Consider the following 19529-nt stretch of genomic DNA (forward strand, 5'->3'; position numbering starts at 1 on the left):
CGATTGACTACAGTCTCAAAGTACACATTTTATTTTATTTGTTTAATATCTATACTATATTATACATTTCCCACTGAGAAATAACCACAGGGAAGCGCTTTGTCCCTTAATTTGGATTTGTTTGTTTGATACCTTTTTGTAATTACGTCTACCTGATAAATGTAATCAATTTGCATTTACGGGTAATACGTTTCTGCTGTTGGCATATTTTTACATATTGACATTTATGTAAATAAGGCTTGTTACATAAATTGTGATTTAATATCGCAAAAGCCAAGATAATAAATTTTCCATTGTCTACTGTTAAATAAATACCTTAACTAAATTTAATAATCAAAACAATACACGTGCGTTGAGTAACAGAGCTATTTAATAATATTTTTTTTATAAAAGATGGATTTTTATTTGCTTATTCTATACATAAGTATACGTTTTTTATGAAATTTTTTTTGAGTTGATGTAGGGATTAAATTTCTTTGCCCAACTAACAGTAAGAGGGATTCTACGAGTCGATACTGTGATTTGGGACATCTGGACTGATCGGATATTTTAAAAAATATAACAGTAATTACGTCAAAGAGAAAATGCTGATTTCAGTGTTTTACTCCTACATACATTGTCTGAGGCAATTAATTGTGCATTTTGCCAAGATGGCACGTTCTGAAATTCTCTAAAGGTTTCTATGACATGAACTTATTTAAAATAAATTTAGGTATGATTTACCAACATCATTAAGCAAAAACCTAATGATGTTTTGTACAACAATAAAGTAAACTATAAAAATAAGGCTAGAAAGATGAGAAATATCTATTATTGGTATGTTCAGCATAAGTTCAATAAATTACTTAGAGATAATTTTTTTTAAATAACAGAAATTTTATGACTATGGAACATTCGTTATCAGAGATGTTAACTGGCCAATGAAAATTCAATGAATGGTCAGGAAAGATGAATATGGTTTAGTACAACTGATGTAGACTACGTGGGAATAAAAAAAGACGCTTGTTACAGAAGTTGTTATATTAGTTGACTGCATAGGTGAATGTTTTGGGAGAAGACTTGATTATAATCATTTCGAAGCAGGCAACTTCGATTCAAGGAAAACATTGAGAATTTGGTGGGTGAAGAGACGAAGACTTAATTATATCTATTTCTGGCTGATTGAAAACAGGTGTATTAATAATATTCAACAAACTGAATACCTTTCATTTTTATAGATATTCCTGAAGTTTTGTAGATTTTAATCTACCAAAATGATTTAAATAGATGTAGAGCTTAACTATTTAGGAATATGGCTCGATCTTAGAAGATCGTTCATGGTGCATGTAGGCAACAGACCGTAGTCCCGATGACAAGGAGGACAACGAGACAAAGCAGTCAATAAAGGCAAGCTGGAAACCAAGACTTCCAAGGACAGAGGTGAATTCAAAGGCCGGAGAGCGAGGGGGTGACGGACAGCTTTCTGTGGAGCCGTCGTTCGTCCGCGCTTGCGTGAATGGCCGACGGTGATGATCCCTCAAGCTTGAAGGCGCCTCCAGCGGTTCTTTTATGCTTAATTGCCGGTCCGGCCCCTGCAGGGGGGGTTGGTGAAATGGAGGTTTAGTTGGTAGGGCGCAGTATACATACGCGTACTTTGACAACATCTTGCGGAACCTGTTAGGGAGCCCAACACTTCGTTCATAAATGAGATTCCTTCTCTCAACAGAGAAAAAAAAACCTACTTATCTCCTAATGTAGTTTTATAATAACCGTAGCCCATTTTTTTATATTTACCATTAATTATTATTTTATTATTTGTTTTATATTATTTATTATTTTTCTATAACTAAATTGTGATAACTCTCCTGCTAGTTATCATTCCTGGTTTTCACGGATCGTTTTTACAATCTGTAGTATGGTTTCTTTATTAGTTAGTATGAATTAAATACTGATAACTTCAAAAATACGACCATATCTTAGATTTTTTTAAATTATATTTACATTTGTAGTTTTATGCAAGTTAGTAGTAATTAGTTTACATTTCATACAAAATTTTGAAAATCATTTCGTTTCGATTTGGCTAGTATTTAACAGTTATGTTCTCTTTGTGTAATTCTTCTCCTGCGGAATCTGCCTTTCAATAACTATAAAAAGTACTTCTTTTTTGGGTTTTTATATTACTCCGTGTAGATTGTCTATATTTTCATATATACATATTCCATCTCAGCATGTTCGCGGAAGTGGAGAATATATGGCCTATAATATAGCAGAACATCTCGCCTTTGAGTCAATCCTGATTAATAGTTTCATTCAACGTACTGAATGCAATGAGACAGCATTTCTTATATCTTCTTATATATGATTTTATATGTGTCATCGTTTCGGTTGCAGGGTATTTTGCTAATTATCTAATAATTCTCGGCTAAACTATTATTCACCTTTAAACCATCTTAATTGAACTAATCTTATTACACTAATAACAATATTAATTTTACAAAACTTAGATTAATTTTTTTTATATTTTGGTTCATTCATCTTTACTTAAAAAATTGATTACCTAAAGTGAAATGAACTTATAAATTTCTTTTTTTTAGATTAAGTCATCAAAATTAGCTTATAGTTAATTCTGTTCGAGAATGTTAAGGATTGTTTAACGTTCTTTAGAATTAAATAAAAGCTTTTATTTAATTTTCTGACGACGTTTTACATTACTGCATACAAACATTCGATTTAGATGGTAATTCCTGATATTACCCAATACATTACCGCCTAATATTTTACCCGATAGCAAGCCGACGAAATGCATTATTAAAGAACGCAGGTGATATAAATATTTCCTCAGAAAATACGGCAGTATGTCTTCTTTTATTAACCTATTTTGTACTCAAAGATGGCGAGTTATATCTGTTCAAGCCAGTCCAACCTCACTTAATTAGATGAAACCAGCACTAAATGGGAAGCCTACATGGTACTACAGTCTGCTCTTGAAAGACGTACAAATCCTCTACCAAAGATAGAGTCTTATGATTCAAGTATTTATATGCTTGTATATATTTTTCTTGTTAATGGAGTATTCTGTTAAAATTCACCTTTCCAAAATAAGTTAAATCTGGAAAAATGATAAAAATTAACAAAATCGATTATTTATATATTCTTAATACTATTTAGGCTACCACACTCATGTACTCTTTTTATGAACAAATATTTAATTCAAAACCTGATTTGTTTCTATAAAAATTTCATTGGAAAACGTTTTAGGTTAGTAAGGAGGTTCACTCATTGGGACAGAGCACAGCAATCAAGCAAAACTGAGAAAAAGAGTTTGAAATAAATAAAAATTTGATTAAAAAGGTAGAACTAAGTTTGGTTAATTTAAAAATTAACCTAAGGTAATAAATGTATATTTTGTTTATCTGAATGTTTATTTCAATATTATTTCCTGATTAAATATTCACCAGACGATATTGATAAAAACACAGTTGAGTAGTAGAAAGTAAATAAATAAAAAAAATTAAACCATAGTTTATATTGTTTGATAAAGCAATAACAATGATTTTGGCTCGTTTCCTTTTGTCTTCTCTTCTTATTTTGCGAACAGATTTTTCGGTTATTTATACATTTATATTCGATATGTAGTTATCGTTGTAACTTATCAGTAAATAATATCTATTAAATAAATTTTTTCTAAAATAAAAATACATAACTGAATAAAAACCTAAGTAAATATTGCTGTTACCTGGTGTTGGTTCTGTGGAAATTATTCTTCGGAAACCAGAATTTCGTTATCAACAGAGATGTCAGCATTAAATAAAAAAAAATTTCTCTGTATGCCAACTCTGCAGCAGGTACTTTCATAATGAGTTTATTAATTAACGAGAAATAGCAAGCTCTATTCGATTTTTTAGTTTCTCGGATTACTACACAGATTCAACAGTTTTTATGTGAATGTCGGTCACTGAATCGATATATGTCTTGGATGATTGACTGTTAGGTGGGTAAAATTTATGTTCAAAATAGCCGAACTCCTTCTATAAGATGGCTAGATGCACTCCCGTATGATAGCTATTTCAGTCGTACGATCCGGTATTGCGTACGTGAAACACTTTGCAGCATATCTTTTATCATAGCATATACCACCAAATACCCATTTGTTATGAATATATTAGCCCAAAATACCGAAATTGTTTATCCATTTGTAAAACTTCGATTCATCAAGCTCGATATTCTAATATGGCCCACCAAATTTCCCTCGGGGTTTTATCAGGTGGTCGGAATACATCTTGGATATATAATTTTTCTAATCACTTTCAGATTGTCTAAACAAATTTTCGTTATCATATACTGCTTAGTTCAGCAGAAGGCTACACAAACATGTTGTTCCAAAAGGTAATCGACTTAATAAAGTCCTGTTTTTTAAGATAAATTAGTGTAAATAATATACAGTATCAAATAAAATTTCATTAGCGTCTAAACTTCAGACATTAAAGAACGGTATTCGTCCAGAAGGTATACATTCCGGTAGACATTTTGTGGGTTGTATTAAGATTAGATGTGCATAATTTTCAGAGATTACTGTTACACGAGGTACAGTAGTTAACGTAATCCGTCTATTAAAGAAATATATACACCTTCCTTATATGGTTTTAAAATGTTAAGCCTGCACGAAGTGTTTCTGAACAGCAGGTGAAAGTAAATTCCGTTCAAATATTGTATGTTTAATGACCATTTACAGCTCGTGGATAGTATTGATGGCTGGTTTTGCATTGGAAGAAAACGTGAAACATGTAATTCCCCATTTTTTTATCTGAATAGTATTAAAAGAACTACTACTAAACCTTTTTTTAAGTTTTATAATCAAGTTATTTTTTGATGTAAAAACATTTTTTTATTAAGTATTAATTCTCCTATTATATAACAACCAATACTGGATTTAGTACTGATATTGTGATTTCGATGTATATTAATTAAATTTACACTTCACTTTTACTACCTTCGTTTTCTTATATTAACCATTAATAATTAAGCATCTCTCAAAATAATTGTAATCATCTTCTTTTAACCTTTTCAAAACTTTCAAGTATTTAGAACTCATTATTTTTAAATTAAAAAATGTATTTTCAGTGACGAAGTTTACAAAAATTTGAAACAAATTTTCAAATATTTACCATATTTGAATATAGAGTTTACGAAATATAGAAATTTACGTAAATAGTAATACTATTTATGATTATCTAAGATTATTTTTCCAAACTATAAGATTATATTTGAACATGAAATATATTGGATACCGAAATACTAATAGGCACTGCTCCCTTCCTAATTTATTATAACTATAAATTATTTTTAAATAATTCAATCCACTTGTAGTTTAATTAACTTCTTTTCATACTTGCAGTAACTTAATTGAGCAAGGATAAAATTTTATATAGTTAACTGATAAAGAGAACCTGCTCATTGCATTTTAATAATTGAAAATTTTGTAAGTGGATTACAAGTTTCAACCATTGTAAAGGTTAAGTGACCACTTTAATTCTGAATAAACTTTACTTATAATTTAAAAAAAAAGCTGTTCTGTATATCTTCAACTGGAATACTTTATTTTGATCTACATATAAATTTTTGTATAAGGTAATAGATTTATTTAGAAATTATAAAAGTAATTAAAGAAATTGAAGTAAAATACATTTTAAATTAAATTTATTATAACATATCTGAGAGATTATGTGCAGAGATATGAATTAGTTTATTCGTTTAATTCTGTATAATTTGATTCTAAAATATAATAAAAATCACATTTAAGAAGACATTGCATCGTAATATTTAAATATCTAAAACTGTATTTACAGTTTTATATTTATAAAAATTAAACAAAAGTGATATATTTATAAAAAAAATCGGGTATATTATACACTTGAATAAATCGGGAATCAAAATCATTTCTCGCATGATTAACTTTAACATCACCGTCATACAACAAATATTTACATGAGGATAACACCTCAGGCAGGTCATTAATAAACTGAAGAAAAATAAATAGCCCCAAATTACAGTCTGGGAAATCCCAGATGTAACACAACAACTATTGGATACCGTGTTTGAATAACTTACTTACTGCCTCCTGTTCATTACTCGTAGATATGATCCAATCAACACCAGTTACTTATTAGACAAATCGAATAAGCTAAGTTTATTTAATAATACAGCAAAATACAGAAATCTTTACTTGTATAATATCGAAACAACCAAATCGCATGGATACTATTGTAATATTTGAAGAAGAAATACAGACGTATGGCAATGAAATAATAAGAATAGTGGAAAAATTCTTTTATTAGTAGATAGTTATACAGAACATATAGATATATCCAAGGACTCAAGCAAATTAAAATTGTCTTTTTACCGTCGAACTCCACTAGTGACCTCCAATTGATTCATCAGTATGTCATCGAATGTCTAATGATCACCACAGAAAGAAAATTGTGCTTCGACTAATTGAAGAGAGAGAAAATATCATAAAACTTAATTTTTGTATGCAGAGTGTCTTCAAGTCAAAATATGGGACTTGATTACACCTTTAACTGTAAAAAATGCGGTTAAGCATCCCTAGTTTGTACTACAAAGGAATTTTTATGTCGACGAAGTACATGATAAAGAAGATCTACCTCACTGTGAATGGAAAAAATAGTTCAATGTTCCACTGTTTCTAGTCTGGTTTCTAATTTTGACGATTACCGATTGATTGATAAGAAGTTAACCATCGCAGAGACGATGACAGCGTTGAAAACATTTTTACCCATGATAATGAAGAAGGCGAAGAAGAAGAATAAGTGGATCAAGTAATCCTATCTCCCACCTCAGGGCCTAACGGAGGTTCTAGGCGCAATAACGAAAGAATCAACCTACTTAAGATACCCAGTGTCCACACTTCACTACATCAACAAGCAATAAGTATACAAAACATAATTGAAGATGATTATTACAAAACAAAATGCAAACAATAAAAAATCACATTTCTTCAGAAGACAGAAAAAATTTTAATCGATGATTAACACACAATTCTATCAAAAAATGTTAAAATTACCGCATGCAAATAAATATTATTAGCGTAAGTTTTATTACAGTACATATAAATAAGAAATATTTTTTAATTTTATCTAAATAAATTCAGTGGAATTACAGTTTTACTGAGTTCATGTATGTTCTCTCCAAAAGATCTGAATAGTACCGTAAATATTTAATTTCATTGTTACTGTTACTTCTGTTACAAAAAAAAAGTAAGAATCCCTAATTTCGCTTTCTTGAGTTTATTTATCATTCCTGGTACAGTAAGACAGGAGATACAGATAGAAAGAAAGGTTCCTGTATAACAAAAATATGTAGTGGAAATTTGAGTTTCGTTATACAGAGGTTCGATTGTATTTAACTTTATTCTCATCTTCTCCTCTGGGATTGCTATTAATCTTTTAAATCTCTCACAGTGTCAAAAGTTTAACTTATTTGCCAGTGTTCACAATTATGAAAACAACTATGTGGCAGTTGTGTCTATTTTATGTATATATATATATATATATATATATATATATATATATATACATCGGGTATATATTAAAATAGTATACAAGATATTATAATATTATAGAAGACACAGTTTATTTTGAACAAGTTGAAAAAATTCCTTCTGTGTATTTACATGACTACTGAAATACCTACTGATTCCTTTTAGTAATTTCTTATCTAATACATCTGCCAACAAATAAATTGACACTGACGGACTCTACAATAAAAACAGTATTTCAGGATACATGAATAGGTATAAGAAAAATAATTAAAATTAATAAGGTATATATATTTCTGAACAACATTAAACTACGAAGATTTGAAAAACGTACTCTCAAGAGACAAATCAGAGATATTTTCATAAGCGTTGATTAAAATGTAATTTTTTCAAATATTAGGAATCATTGACTTTTCCCTGCTTTCTTTTCATTTTATTTCTTCGCAATAAAATGAAACTGTTATCAAATGTCTGCTTTTAGTGTACATCTACATAATTATTTTACATGAGGAAAATTAAACAATTGATATTTTTTAATAAGACGATTGCTAGAAAAGCTACTGGACTATCATTTTCAGAGAGGCCTTGTTTTCAAAGTTAAGATAATAGACATAATTTTGATTCGTTTCCCCGTTTTGTTTAAAAATTAATGTACAGAAGCGTGTAAAGAAGGACGGGGTGTGGTGCGAGCGAACTGGCGCAAGCGCATGTCAACAACGGTGTGGGTAAGAGACTCCGGCCGTCCGCAGTTTGGTGTATATATCTCCCAGCGTACAGTTCGCTTCCACCAGTTTTGTTATAATGTAAATCATCAGAACCGGCATCAAACTTATTCTTAAGCTAAAGATTTATCCTTAAATTGAGGTTACACTCTTATTTTCGTGCAAGTGATATTTTTTGTGCCATGACATAAAAATATGTCGTTCTTCATTTTTAAAATGGATTTTGAAAAGATCGCGCTATGCGTCTTCCTTATCATTCTTTGTGCTCAAGGTAAGTAGATACGTTATCAGTTACTTAACACGAAAAATTGTATACATAACAATGTTTAGTGCAAATAAGAAATATTTATTTATGTATTTTTTATCAGTGGATTATTATAATCTTTTTTTTTACCTTATTACATTTTGAATATAAAAAGGAAATAGTATTATTTTTATTGCATTGTTAATTACGAAAATATTCTTCTGAATCTTTAATCTAAATGAATATTAAAAATACGATTTTTTAACTGTTCTACCTGTTTATAGGGTACACTAAAATTATTTATTTAATAATAATAATAATTCAAAAGTTAGGAATTAGAAGAAAACAATAGAAATATATACGTATAAATTACTGAATTTATTAAATCAGTAACAATAAAATCTTTCTTTCCGTTTGTTTATTCAGCTATGTGTTATACGTAAATATATATTTTCCAGAAACCACTCAAAATTTTGATTGAGCTATGAATGAATTCATTAAAATTTCATTGCTAAGAATTTGTAATATACATAAAATCGACACAATTTTATATATAATAATCTACATTTATTCGTAACAGAGTATTTAAAATGATACCTGTTATATTTTTTAATTTCCCATCATTTTTTTTTATATAAAAAAATTAGAATACATCAGTGGAAATTTTCAAACAAGTAAACCAAACGAGTTTGATATGACAATCATTACTTTCTACACAGTATTTTTTTAATTTTAAATGTTCAGTTTATTATGTCCTTTTTATTTCTTAAGCGTAGTTAAATTAGTCGAATGATTTACCTCACCGTTAATTTAATAAAATATATTAACAAATTAAAATTTCACAGTATTTTTTTCATTTCTAATTTTTTAAAATTTTTAATAGTTTAACAATAAAAACGTATTGGGTTTTTTGGCTTTTTAAAAATATTTTGAATATACGATTATCTTTTTGTATTTTGTTTTGAATTTTATCTATAAATAATAACGTAATTGAATCTATTCAAATAGTTTTTCATTAAACTAGAAGAATTGCAATTAACTTTTTATGCGTGCGATTTATAATGTATTCTTCAACCTTTAAATTATTATTTCATTTGTTTAGTCTCACTTTTTCCTAAAAAAATTTAGTTACTTCATTTTATATTAGTTTATCACATTTTAATAGGTTTTATTTAGTTAGGTCTTTATATGAAATGTCATAAATAAACATTTCAAAAATCGGCTATCATGAATCATGATAGCAGATAATTTTTACACGATAGCATGTTCTACATGATAGCATTGCTTCAAGAGTTAAAATCTTATCAAAATATTCGATCATCGAAAGTAAGGTGAAACTTAGACAATGTAGTTTCCTTTTATAATTTTTTCATAATTCATATTTTTTAAATAGTGTCATCATTTAATAACAGTAATGTAAAAATAAATAAAATCTTTTTATCTTCAATCAGTAAAACGAAAAAAAATTAGTTCCTTAACAGTGAAACACATGAGTTCCTTAAAAGAAACTCATTTTTAATTATTAGTAAAACTTCTTTCTCGTGTGATTCAGATTTTCAAAGTGCATCAAGATATAGAGTTTTCTTTTAGACATGAAACCACTGAACAAATTTTAACGAATGTGAGGAAAATAATAATTTGTTTTTGCTGTCAAATTGATGATGTTTATTTAATTTTGGTGTTGAGTAAATATTTTAATTAGTTACCGGGGACTAAGTAAACTATCCATTTAAATTTACAGTAAATTCTTCAAGTAAGGGTTTGAGATATATTGTGCACAAAAAACGTTTATATCAGCTTACCATTGAATGAAAAAATTATTTGAAAAATATATTCGAAATTAATTAAAGCAATTTATGTTTTATCTTTTTTTTTGAGGAAACTAGTTTTACAACCAGTTGTCAAAAGGATTGTGACCATAAGTAAAATTGTTTGGCTAAGAGTAACGGGTCAGGAGACCATCGAAAGATAGCCCACCTCAATAAAATATTACTAATGCTTTATTGCGTTGACATCACGACAAAAACGAAACAATTAATTAAAAAAACAGAGATAACAAATAATAAAATCACAAAACATTAAAGTCACCCAAGTTACATACATACATTAGAGTTACGTACATATGTTAAGAGTTACATACATTAAAGTCAGATAAAAACAATAAAGTCACCGAATTCTCAGCAGAGAATCAGACCGCCGCCTCAGAGTCAACCAACAGCTTCAACTTATGTCAAAATCCAGTATTGATTCTTAAAGTTTAAACCATTTTTAATAAAAAAACAATGTATCATCCCACAGATCATGCAGTTACATGATCATCCATGCCCACCAAAATCAGCGAGGCCCAGTACATGGGCCCTTCTCAATAGAGGATTTCCTCACCATTATCAAGTAGACTTAGCGCCAACTGATTCCCGTCCTTGTACATATTAGATATGTACTCCCTACGGGTCCTCTTTATCTTTTGACTACTTGTGTTCTTATGACTCTACAATACACATATTTTTTTTAATCTTCTTTTGTGAAATTTCTACGAACAAAAAAATTACATACAGCGGATGATTAAATAAATTATCAGAGGTTAAATTTAGTGGCCGTATATAGTTATGAAATGATGTAATAATGTTTTAATATTAATAAATAAATATGACGTGTAATTTCACAAAATGTTTCATGATTTTACTATTGCGTTAAAAATTTAATTTAGTATAATTTACTTATCGGTCTATGAATTTGATTCAAATTTCTGTACAGAAAACTTAACAGTAATAAACCTTAACTGTAATCCAATAAAGTGAAATAGAATTAATTGTCACGGTCGGCCAAATCGATTTAAAATATCAAGGCTAGATTGTTATAGTTTCTGTAAATATATAACATTATTTTAATTAGCAGAACTATAGCGTTTGTAAATTTTCTATGGAGCTTATGTTTACTTTAATTAAGAAACAAGATAGTATTTTTAATTATTACATACCGAACCCATTTTAGTTTGCAATAATTAATTTCATACCTAAAACCAGTCAAGTTTTAATTCCAATTTGTTTTTTATTATGTTTTTATTTCAGTATAATAATATTCTAAAAAAATTAAATATGATCATTAATTAGTAATCTTATTAATTTTTAACTTATTTTATCATTTAATTATCAAGTAATGATTAAGTTGTTACTAAAACATACATTATGTTCTGGGTAAAATAATGAAATACACAATAAGCCGATAAATAAAGTACTTTAGATTATGAAAATATCTTAATTTTAAATATGCTAATTTTTTTTACTACTACTATTATTTTTCGTTTGTTAACGGTTTTTATGTGATTACTTTATGATTGCACTTCTGCGCAGTACGGAAAGATAAGTACCGCCTCCTACGGCTTATTTTTTATAAATATTTTAGATATACTCAAAATATTTTAGAATATTCAAAATTCAGATGTGGTAATTATAGTTTATAATCTGTATTACTTAGTACAAAAGAAGATTTATTTTCATTCAGAATAATTTGATAGTTGGAAGTACAGGAGAAGCAGTTGGTAGTAAATAAACATAGTATTAGATGGTTGACTAGAATATCAGTGACAAGCTTAATTTGTGTTGGGCGTACGCAGCCAACGCTCTGTTATTTCATAACTAGGAAGAGACTATTTATTTTTTATTAAAAAATAATAACTAATAATAAAAAAATAAGAAATTAATCATGGTTGTACGGAGTTAAGTAAACGTTCTTTTGTTTGTAAAAGTTCATTTGAGAACACAGCAAAATTTGAAGACAAAATCTGCATAAAAGTTTGAAGATGAAAAAAAATGATAGGCTGCTTTTTAAGAATTTCATATGCAGCCCTTTAAAACATTATAAAAATTGTGGTTTTGAAAAAAACAATCAGTTGTTATGGAAGACTGTATCATAAAAGATTTCATTGTTCACTGAGTATTGGATTTTATTTTTATTTTTTACTCTGAGATTAATGAAAAACTATATAACTTCTTATGTTTTAAAATAAACGGATAGAATTAAAGAAAAAACAACTAAACCATTACTTTTGCAAAGTTCTAATAATTAACAATCCTAGTAAAAGAAAAATCATTAATTTCAAGTATTTTTGGGATAGAAAATGTAGAAATCAGAATAAGATATTTATTTGTAATATTTTTGTTTGGAGAGTCTGATAATACCACACAAATGCGTTGCACACAAAAATTCCACAGATTCACGAAAAACGTTTCATTTCAATATTATTTCACGGTATTTATGATATTTAAGACTTTATATTTAATTTGATAACAATCCTTTATGTTTTAAAGGGTAACATATACTTGTATATAAATGTTTAAAAAAAACAAGTTGAAATCGCAACACGTTATCCTCTCATAAATTAGTTAATATTTGCAATTTGAAATTTCTTAATGAAAGGTTCGGCAGCGAATTCCATTGACGATAAATTTCGAGTAAATCTATTCAACAGACATTCGAGTAAAGGTTAATTTAGATCTAAAAAGGCTTTCAGTATTTTATACTGATTTTTTAAAACGCATTCTGTCATATTTGATTTTATCTGATTAAAAACCTTTCAGTTCGGGGTTATTCTTATACGGAAGGTAGCTTAGACATGCATAAATTTAAAACTAATATTTTTCCTTACAAATATTTTAGTAGCTAAATATACGTTTCATATGCCCATAATTGCATTTAAATTGTGTTACGTACAAATCTTGTAAAAATTCTTATTTGGAAGGGTATGTATTCGTTAACGCTTGTGTAGTAAATTAATTTTATTATAAAAGGAAGTACAAGGTTTAAAAAAAATACGAAAGGAGAGACGGAGATTAATCATACATAAAGCAAGTTATTAAAAATGTAGAATTTAATTAATATGCGAGATTATAAGATTAACGGAGAACAAAAAGGGTGAAATAAAGCAAACAAATCAGGTGACTAATGACTACAAAAACTTCACCTCATCGTCATAGTTAATGAATAAAAAGAATAAAGGAAAATTACACAATAAATTCGCTTTTATCTTTAAAAAGATGCATTAAATCTTTAAATATAGTAAAAGCATTTAAAAATCAATCAGATCATCATCGTTCTGGCAATTTCAAAATTATTAAATAATTTTTTTAGTCGTTTCCTGTTGGATAAACTCAAACTCATTTAACAGAAAATATAGATATTTAACAATTTGATAAGCATAAAAATTTAGTGAATTATTTGAAATGTAGATTTTACATATATTTATTTCAATATAAAAATGTTTTATTTAGCGAAAGGAAATAACAGAGGTTATTGATTTTGCATGATAATCAGAGCCACGTTTTGTAAAATTTAAAAGACTGCTTTTGAATTATAATAGTTCCTAGGTTTAATAATATTCTATTTTATTTTTATTTTTTTGTATAATAAATGTTTTTCTCATATTTTAAGTAAATTTTGAAGTTAAGAAAACAATTTTTAAGACTATTTATCTACTATCATATAACAAAAATTAGTTTACAATGAAGCAACATTGAATTTTTATTACATTATTATAACAATAGAAAATACGTCTTACAGAACAGTTATATAGTGGTTACGTACATCTACACACATCACACATATATAATATCAATTTAAAAAAATGTAGGCGGTAGGAGTACCTTTAAATCTCTAGATATCCAAAAAATGAAACTTGAAAATACCAATTTTCATAGCATAGCAGGTAAGAATTTTAATTATGTTTTTCATGATCTGTCTTAAAAAATACTTGAAATTTAAGCACGTTGCCTTCTAGATGAGCTAGTCTAGAGTTCGATTTCCGACAAAGGTTGGTATAATTTAACCGTTCATTAACACAATTTCATCCAGTCATCTGGAAACCCTTACGTAACAGGACTGAAATAGATATAATCACGAAGAAACAAAATACAAAATCCTCCATTTATTGTAATCGATTGTTCTAGTTCCCAATCGATTTTTCTAGTATTTTAAACAGAAAAAAATAACTTTATATTTTTGTATGTTGCGTAATAAAAATATAAAAGTTATATTAGAAATGTTAGAAATTTGTTTTTATGAATTCAAATTTAAATATTAATTATTTTTAGTTATAAAGTATATTTTCAACTATTTTATTAATTTTTCTAGGTAGAAATTTTATAATAGATTTTCGAAATTATTTCTAGATTTTATAAATGTTTCAAAAGTTATAACAAAAGAAAATAATTCTTTATCCAACATAAATACTAAATAAATTACAGAAAATCGCACGCATCTGTAGATTCATTGTGCAAAAATATAACAATTTATGCATTACATAGGATTTTTGTTTGTATTTTATGAAGGTAGCCTTACGTAGAACATTTATTCTTAAATAAATTAATTAAACATTATGAAATATCTGGAATATCTGGAATATTAATTACATAAATTTTATATTTGTATTCATTTTTGTAACAGTCAATTTTAGTTATTTTTGAATTGGATAAGTAATAATGAACAAATACACATTAATTTGTTTATAAAATTTTTAACCGGACAATAGAAATGATTCGGCAACTTGAAATTTTATGTGATAATACGAGTATTTTCAAATTTTGTATCTTTTTTCAATTAATTTAGTTTTTATAATAAATTCAATTAATTAATCCGTTATAAATTATTCGTTTTTTTTTAATAATATTAAGTATTAATTTATTTACTAGCAAAACTTTTCCTGGGAGTTAATTGAAAGAAAGTAATCGGATAATTAAAAAAGTTTGATTTGAATCATACGAAATCTTTTTAATTTTATTAAACTACAACTTCCTTCGTGCTATATTTTTGATCAAAATTATTATTTATTTAAAAGTTAGGATATAAATTATGTATCTTTAAATAATTCCAGTATTCATTTTGTAATAATAAAAATAATTATTTAAAAAATAATTTTCCTTTTCCTTTTCAAAATTTTGAGTTTTTATTCGTGCAATTTATGTAAAGTTTAGACCCACTAAGTATGTAGTAAACTTTCAGGACATGTTCTACTGTTAAAATAAAATCTGTATAAACATAGGTTCGGAAACGCTTCGCCGGTTGACTGGCGAAGATTTCGCCCTGATTTCTGCACCTTCGGTAAAATTAAAATATTCTTTAAACTCCGACCAAAATTCTAATTCTTGGGATCAAAATTAACGGAAAAATTTAGTGATTTTATATGAAATCTAACCTGAAAAATTAAAAAAAAAAACTGGTCCCAGAACAATATTATAGTAATTGTCTAGAAATTTCAGATAAAAGACAAAAGTTGTAGAGAATTTTATTCTGAATATAATGTTATGAATTACATCCACAGAAACTAAATACAAACTTAAGAATTTTGAAGTTTATTAGAGAAAAAAACATAAAAAGCTGAAGATTGTAACTAGTTATTAAACTAAAAATGTTAAATGTTACAAAACAAAACAAATTTTAGAGAAATAAAAAATACATACACAAACAATAAAACCAACTTACAAACAATTAAATAAACTGCTGAAAATGTCCACCTCCACAGTAGATACAGCACTCTGGCCAGTGAATGTATTGGTGGCTTTCCGTATTTCAAAAGGATTATTTTATATTAGTTGAACCACACTGAGGATTCAAAGAAATTAACTGGCCCCACAGGTTAGCCTAGAGAAGTTAAGGTAGGCGATGCTGCAAGCTAGTTTATATCCAATTCACTTGTTTAAAAAAAATCGCATTTAGTTGTTTTCTAACTGCTAGAGAAAAATGTGAAGTTGCCCCATCTACAAAATCATCTGACCTCTTATTGTTTAGAGGAACATTTTTATGTGTAGAAAAAGATCTGGTAAATCATTCTGCAAAACGTTTAAGTACGAAACATCTGAATCATTCGCATTGAAAATAAATGCTCCCAATATTTTTTTACCTATAATGTCATACCAAACGTTTTTGTGGAACCAGTGTTCGTATTCAGTTTCGATGGTGTTGTGTGGATTTCGTGACTCCAATTTTTAATTAAAGATTCCACTTCCAGTAAATATGGTTTCATCAGTAAACAAATTAGAATCTAGATTATTAACATTGACCCGAATCAATAGACATCGTACAGCAAAATTTCTAGGAAGTAAATTTTATGTCTTTTTGTTGATCACAGGATTGAGTTTATCTTTTCGAAGATTTCTCCATACTAACCTTGTTTTAAAACAGTACGGTAAGAAGTTCTTAAGTTATTAATGCCCGGGCTATGTTCAGTGTGCTAAATTACGTTTTTTCTTCATCAACTGACCAGTATGAACTTTTTCAACTAAGTTTTTCAACTTTAACAACTATGAACTTCATCACGGTAAATACCATCCAGCAGTAAAGACGGCAATGATCGAATGAAAATAATAATTGATTCAGGTTCTTTTCTTACAGCATTATGTGCAGTAGCAAGTCCAATATTGAACTATCTTTTACATTGACTTTGATGGACTTTCGGCTATAGCATACAAAATAGCAGCTTCTCTTCGTTTACTATAGGTGTTCTTCAACTTCGATCAGCGCCTTTAATAGAGACTGATTCTCGGAATTTTTCGATAAAAGTTCGATGGATTGCGTTGAGGAACGTGAGTATTTGGAAAGCTTTCAGAAAACTTGTGCTTCACTAAATCAGTATACTTGTCACCTTCAAGAAAGACGTGTTCAACAAGAAAAATGTGTTCCTTCACCAAAAAAAACCATTATGTTTCTCCATCTGTTGATTCCGATAAAGGAAAGAACATGAAACGAAACGAAGCACATTCAGTCATATCTTCACAACGTACGTCTTGATTTATTACTGAGCAAAGCCTAACGAGCCCACAGGGCAACGAACCTAACGCTGAAGTAATAGAATGCACCACATAATTCTAAATTATACTTCACAGCGACTTTTCGAACGCAGCGTATAAAATCACTAAATTTATCCCTTAAATGGGGTCCCAAGAATCAGTTTTGTACAATCAATTTTTTTTGTTTCAGTTTTACCGATGGTGTGGAAATTAAGCCGAAATTTTCTCCAGCAGATACTCTCTAACAAAGCGTTTCCAAATTTATGTTAATATGAACCTTATTATTTATTTTTAAAAGTAGAATATAGTCCTGAAAGTTTGTTACATTTTTCTTGAGTCAATCTGCATATGATAATACATCAGTATCATCCTTAAACACACATGTTAATGAAATTAGCGTAGAAAATTTTATTCATTAATAATGATTTAAATATGGGTAAGGTAGAGGTTATTTTAATGCATACCTACTGTACATTTTTTGCAAAACTTGAATCTAGTAGATACATACAATCGAACTCTTTATAGTGAAGTAAAAAGTGACGTTTTCTTCAATTTATTTTACGGTTTAAGTTTTTGGATATTAAAACACATTTTTTCAGCAGGTTTTTGATTGATATTGTCACATAAAATTGTAATCAAACGTATTTCACAGTAATTTAATGAAACTTTATTCTATTTTATTTTGTGGAATTATTCACACAAATAGTTTTCAAACTAGATCAAGTTATAATTGCAAAAACAAATTATTAAAGATGAAATTACTTTATTTAATTTTTTTAAATTCATTTTCACGTAGGTATACATAGCTGAAATTTTTATATTTTTAACAATTTTATGAAATTTTGTTTTTCTGTATAACAATTTTATTTTTTATTTTGTACAGAACATATGTTTGTAAAAGTTATTTTATTTAATTATCACAGGGAAAAATAATTGTAAAATGTAAAATAATTAGTTGTTTCTGTAACCCAAAGGCGTTTTATCTTTCCTTTATTATTAGTTTTTTTCGTGGAAAAACATGACATTAAAAATACATTGGTTTTTTGGGTACAATATTCAGCAACTTTGTTTTGTTTGGAAATTTATCTTTCTGTTAATTTCATTAAATTTAGAAACATAACAAAATAAATTAAGCAGGAAACGGACACGTCTAAACAAGTTGATTTCAAGTATTGATAGTGGTAATGGTAATGGAGGAATCATCTAGAATGAAATCTTAGTATTCGTAAAACAATGCCCGAGAACGTATCAGTCAGTCTATTCAAAAACAGATCCACATAAATGTGCAACACGTTTTTATTTCTAGATCTTCTGTGAAGAAGATTTCTATTGCGCACCAAAACATCGACTTCCTTAAAAAAAATTACTTTTCTCTTATGAAGAAATAAGAAAAAGTCGAAGATGGGATTAAGAGCATGAATAAAACCGGCATTTGCCCTTTAAATACCCAGAACATGTAGCGATATGCACTTTCAATTGATGCAATGTATGTATGACTTTTTTTTTTACTAGCGGATAAAAAAATGGGAAGTATAATGAAATTTTAGTTCCTTCTGTTGTTTAGTACTGAAAACCTCAGTGATTTTAGTTTTAAAAAATCTTCTATTCTGTTACTTACACTCCATTTTTAGATATACGTATATTCTACAAATAAATGATCCTTCTTACCTGTTTACCTTTTATTATGACAAAAGCCAAATTATTATGGGATACTTATATAAGATAATTTTTCATAGTTTTTATTCAGTCCATATAAAAGCTGCAACATAATTACAGAAAACCAACTAGACTGGTCAGGTAGTACGGAGTTTAGCCTACATTCTTCAAATGAGCTTATTATTTTGGTGCTTAAAATTAGTCCAAGATGTAAAATGAAGAATAAATTAAAAATTTCTTTTATAATGTAAAGAAAAGTTTCTGGTAAGATTTCCGCAAAGATTTAAATATTTTTCTACCAAACACTTTATTCGTTTACTAATTATTCCCTTATAATTGATTGTATAAAAATCTTAATGCATAAACATGTTTCGTATAATGTTGCATAACATTATTGAAAAAAAAAAAAATTACAGTTGAGATGAGAAATCTGTAAATAAAGTATGAATTAAGTACAAGCCAACATAAGCCGCTAAGGAATAAAACAATTCACTTTAAATGATTAATTTCAGTATATTAAGATATAAATAAAAATTCACCAACTGTAAAAAAGAACCGCCTATCTTCAAGAAGCTTATAAATTACTTGTAAGTTAT

At 27.8% G+C, this 19529-nt stretch overlaps 1 protein-coding gene across 1 annotated transcript in view; it reads left to right on the forward strand.

The window, feature by feature from the left end:
* Positions 1-8274: 8274 nt before the first annotated feature.
* LOC142318314 (uncharacterized) overlaps positions 8275-19529 on the forward strand; it is a 366759-nt gene continuing 355504 nt past the window's right edge. The window contains exon 1 of the mRNA XM_075354887.1: positions 8275-8527. Within this exon, the coding sequence (XP_075211002.1) occupies positions 8452-8527 (76 nt within the window). The 5' untranslated portion in view covers positions 8275-8451. The remainder of the gene's footprint in view (positions 8528-19529) is intronic.

The sequence above is a fragment of the Lycorma delicatula genome, chromosome 1 (assembly GCF_047948215.1).
Source record: "Lycorma delicatula isolate Av1 chromosome 1, ASM4794821v1, whole genome shotgun sequence".
NCBI classification, from domain to species: domain Eukaryota; kingdom Metazoa; phylum Arthropoda; class Insecta; order Hemiptera; family Fulgoridae; genus Lycorma; species Lycorma delicatula.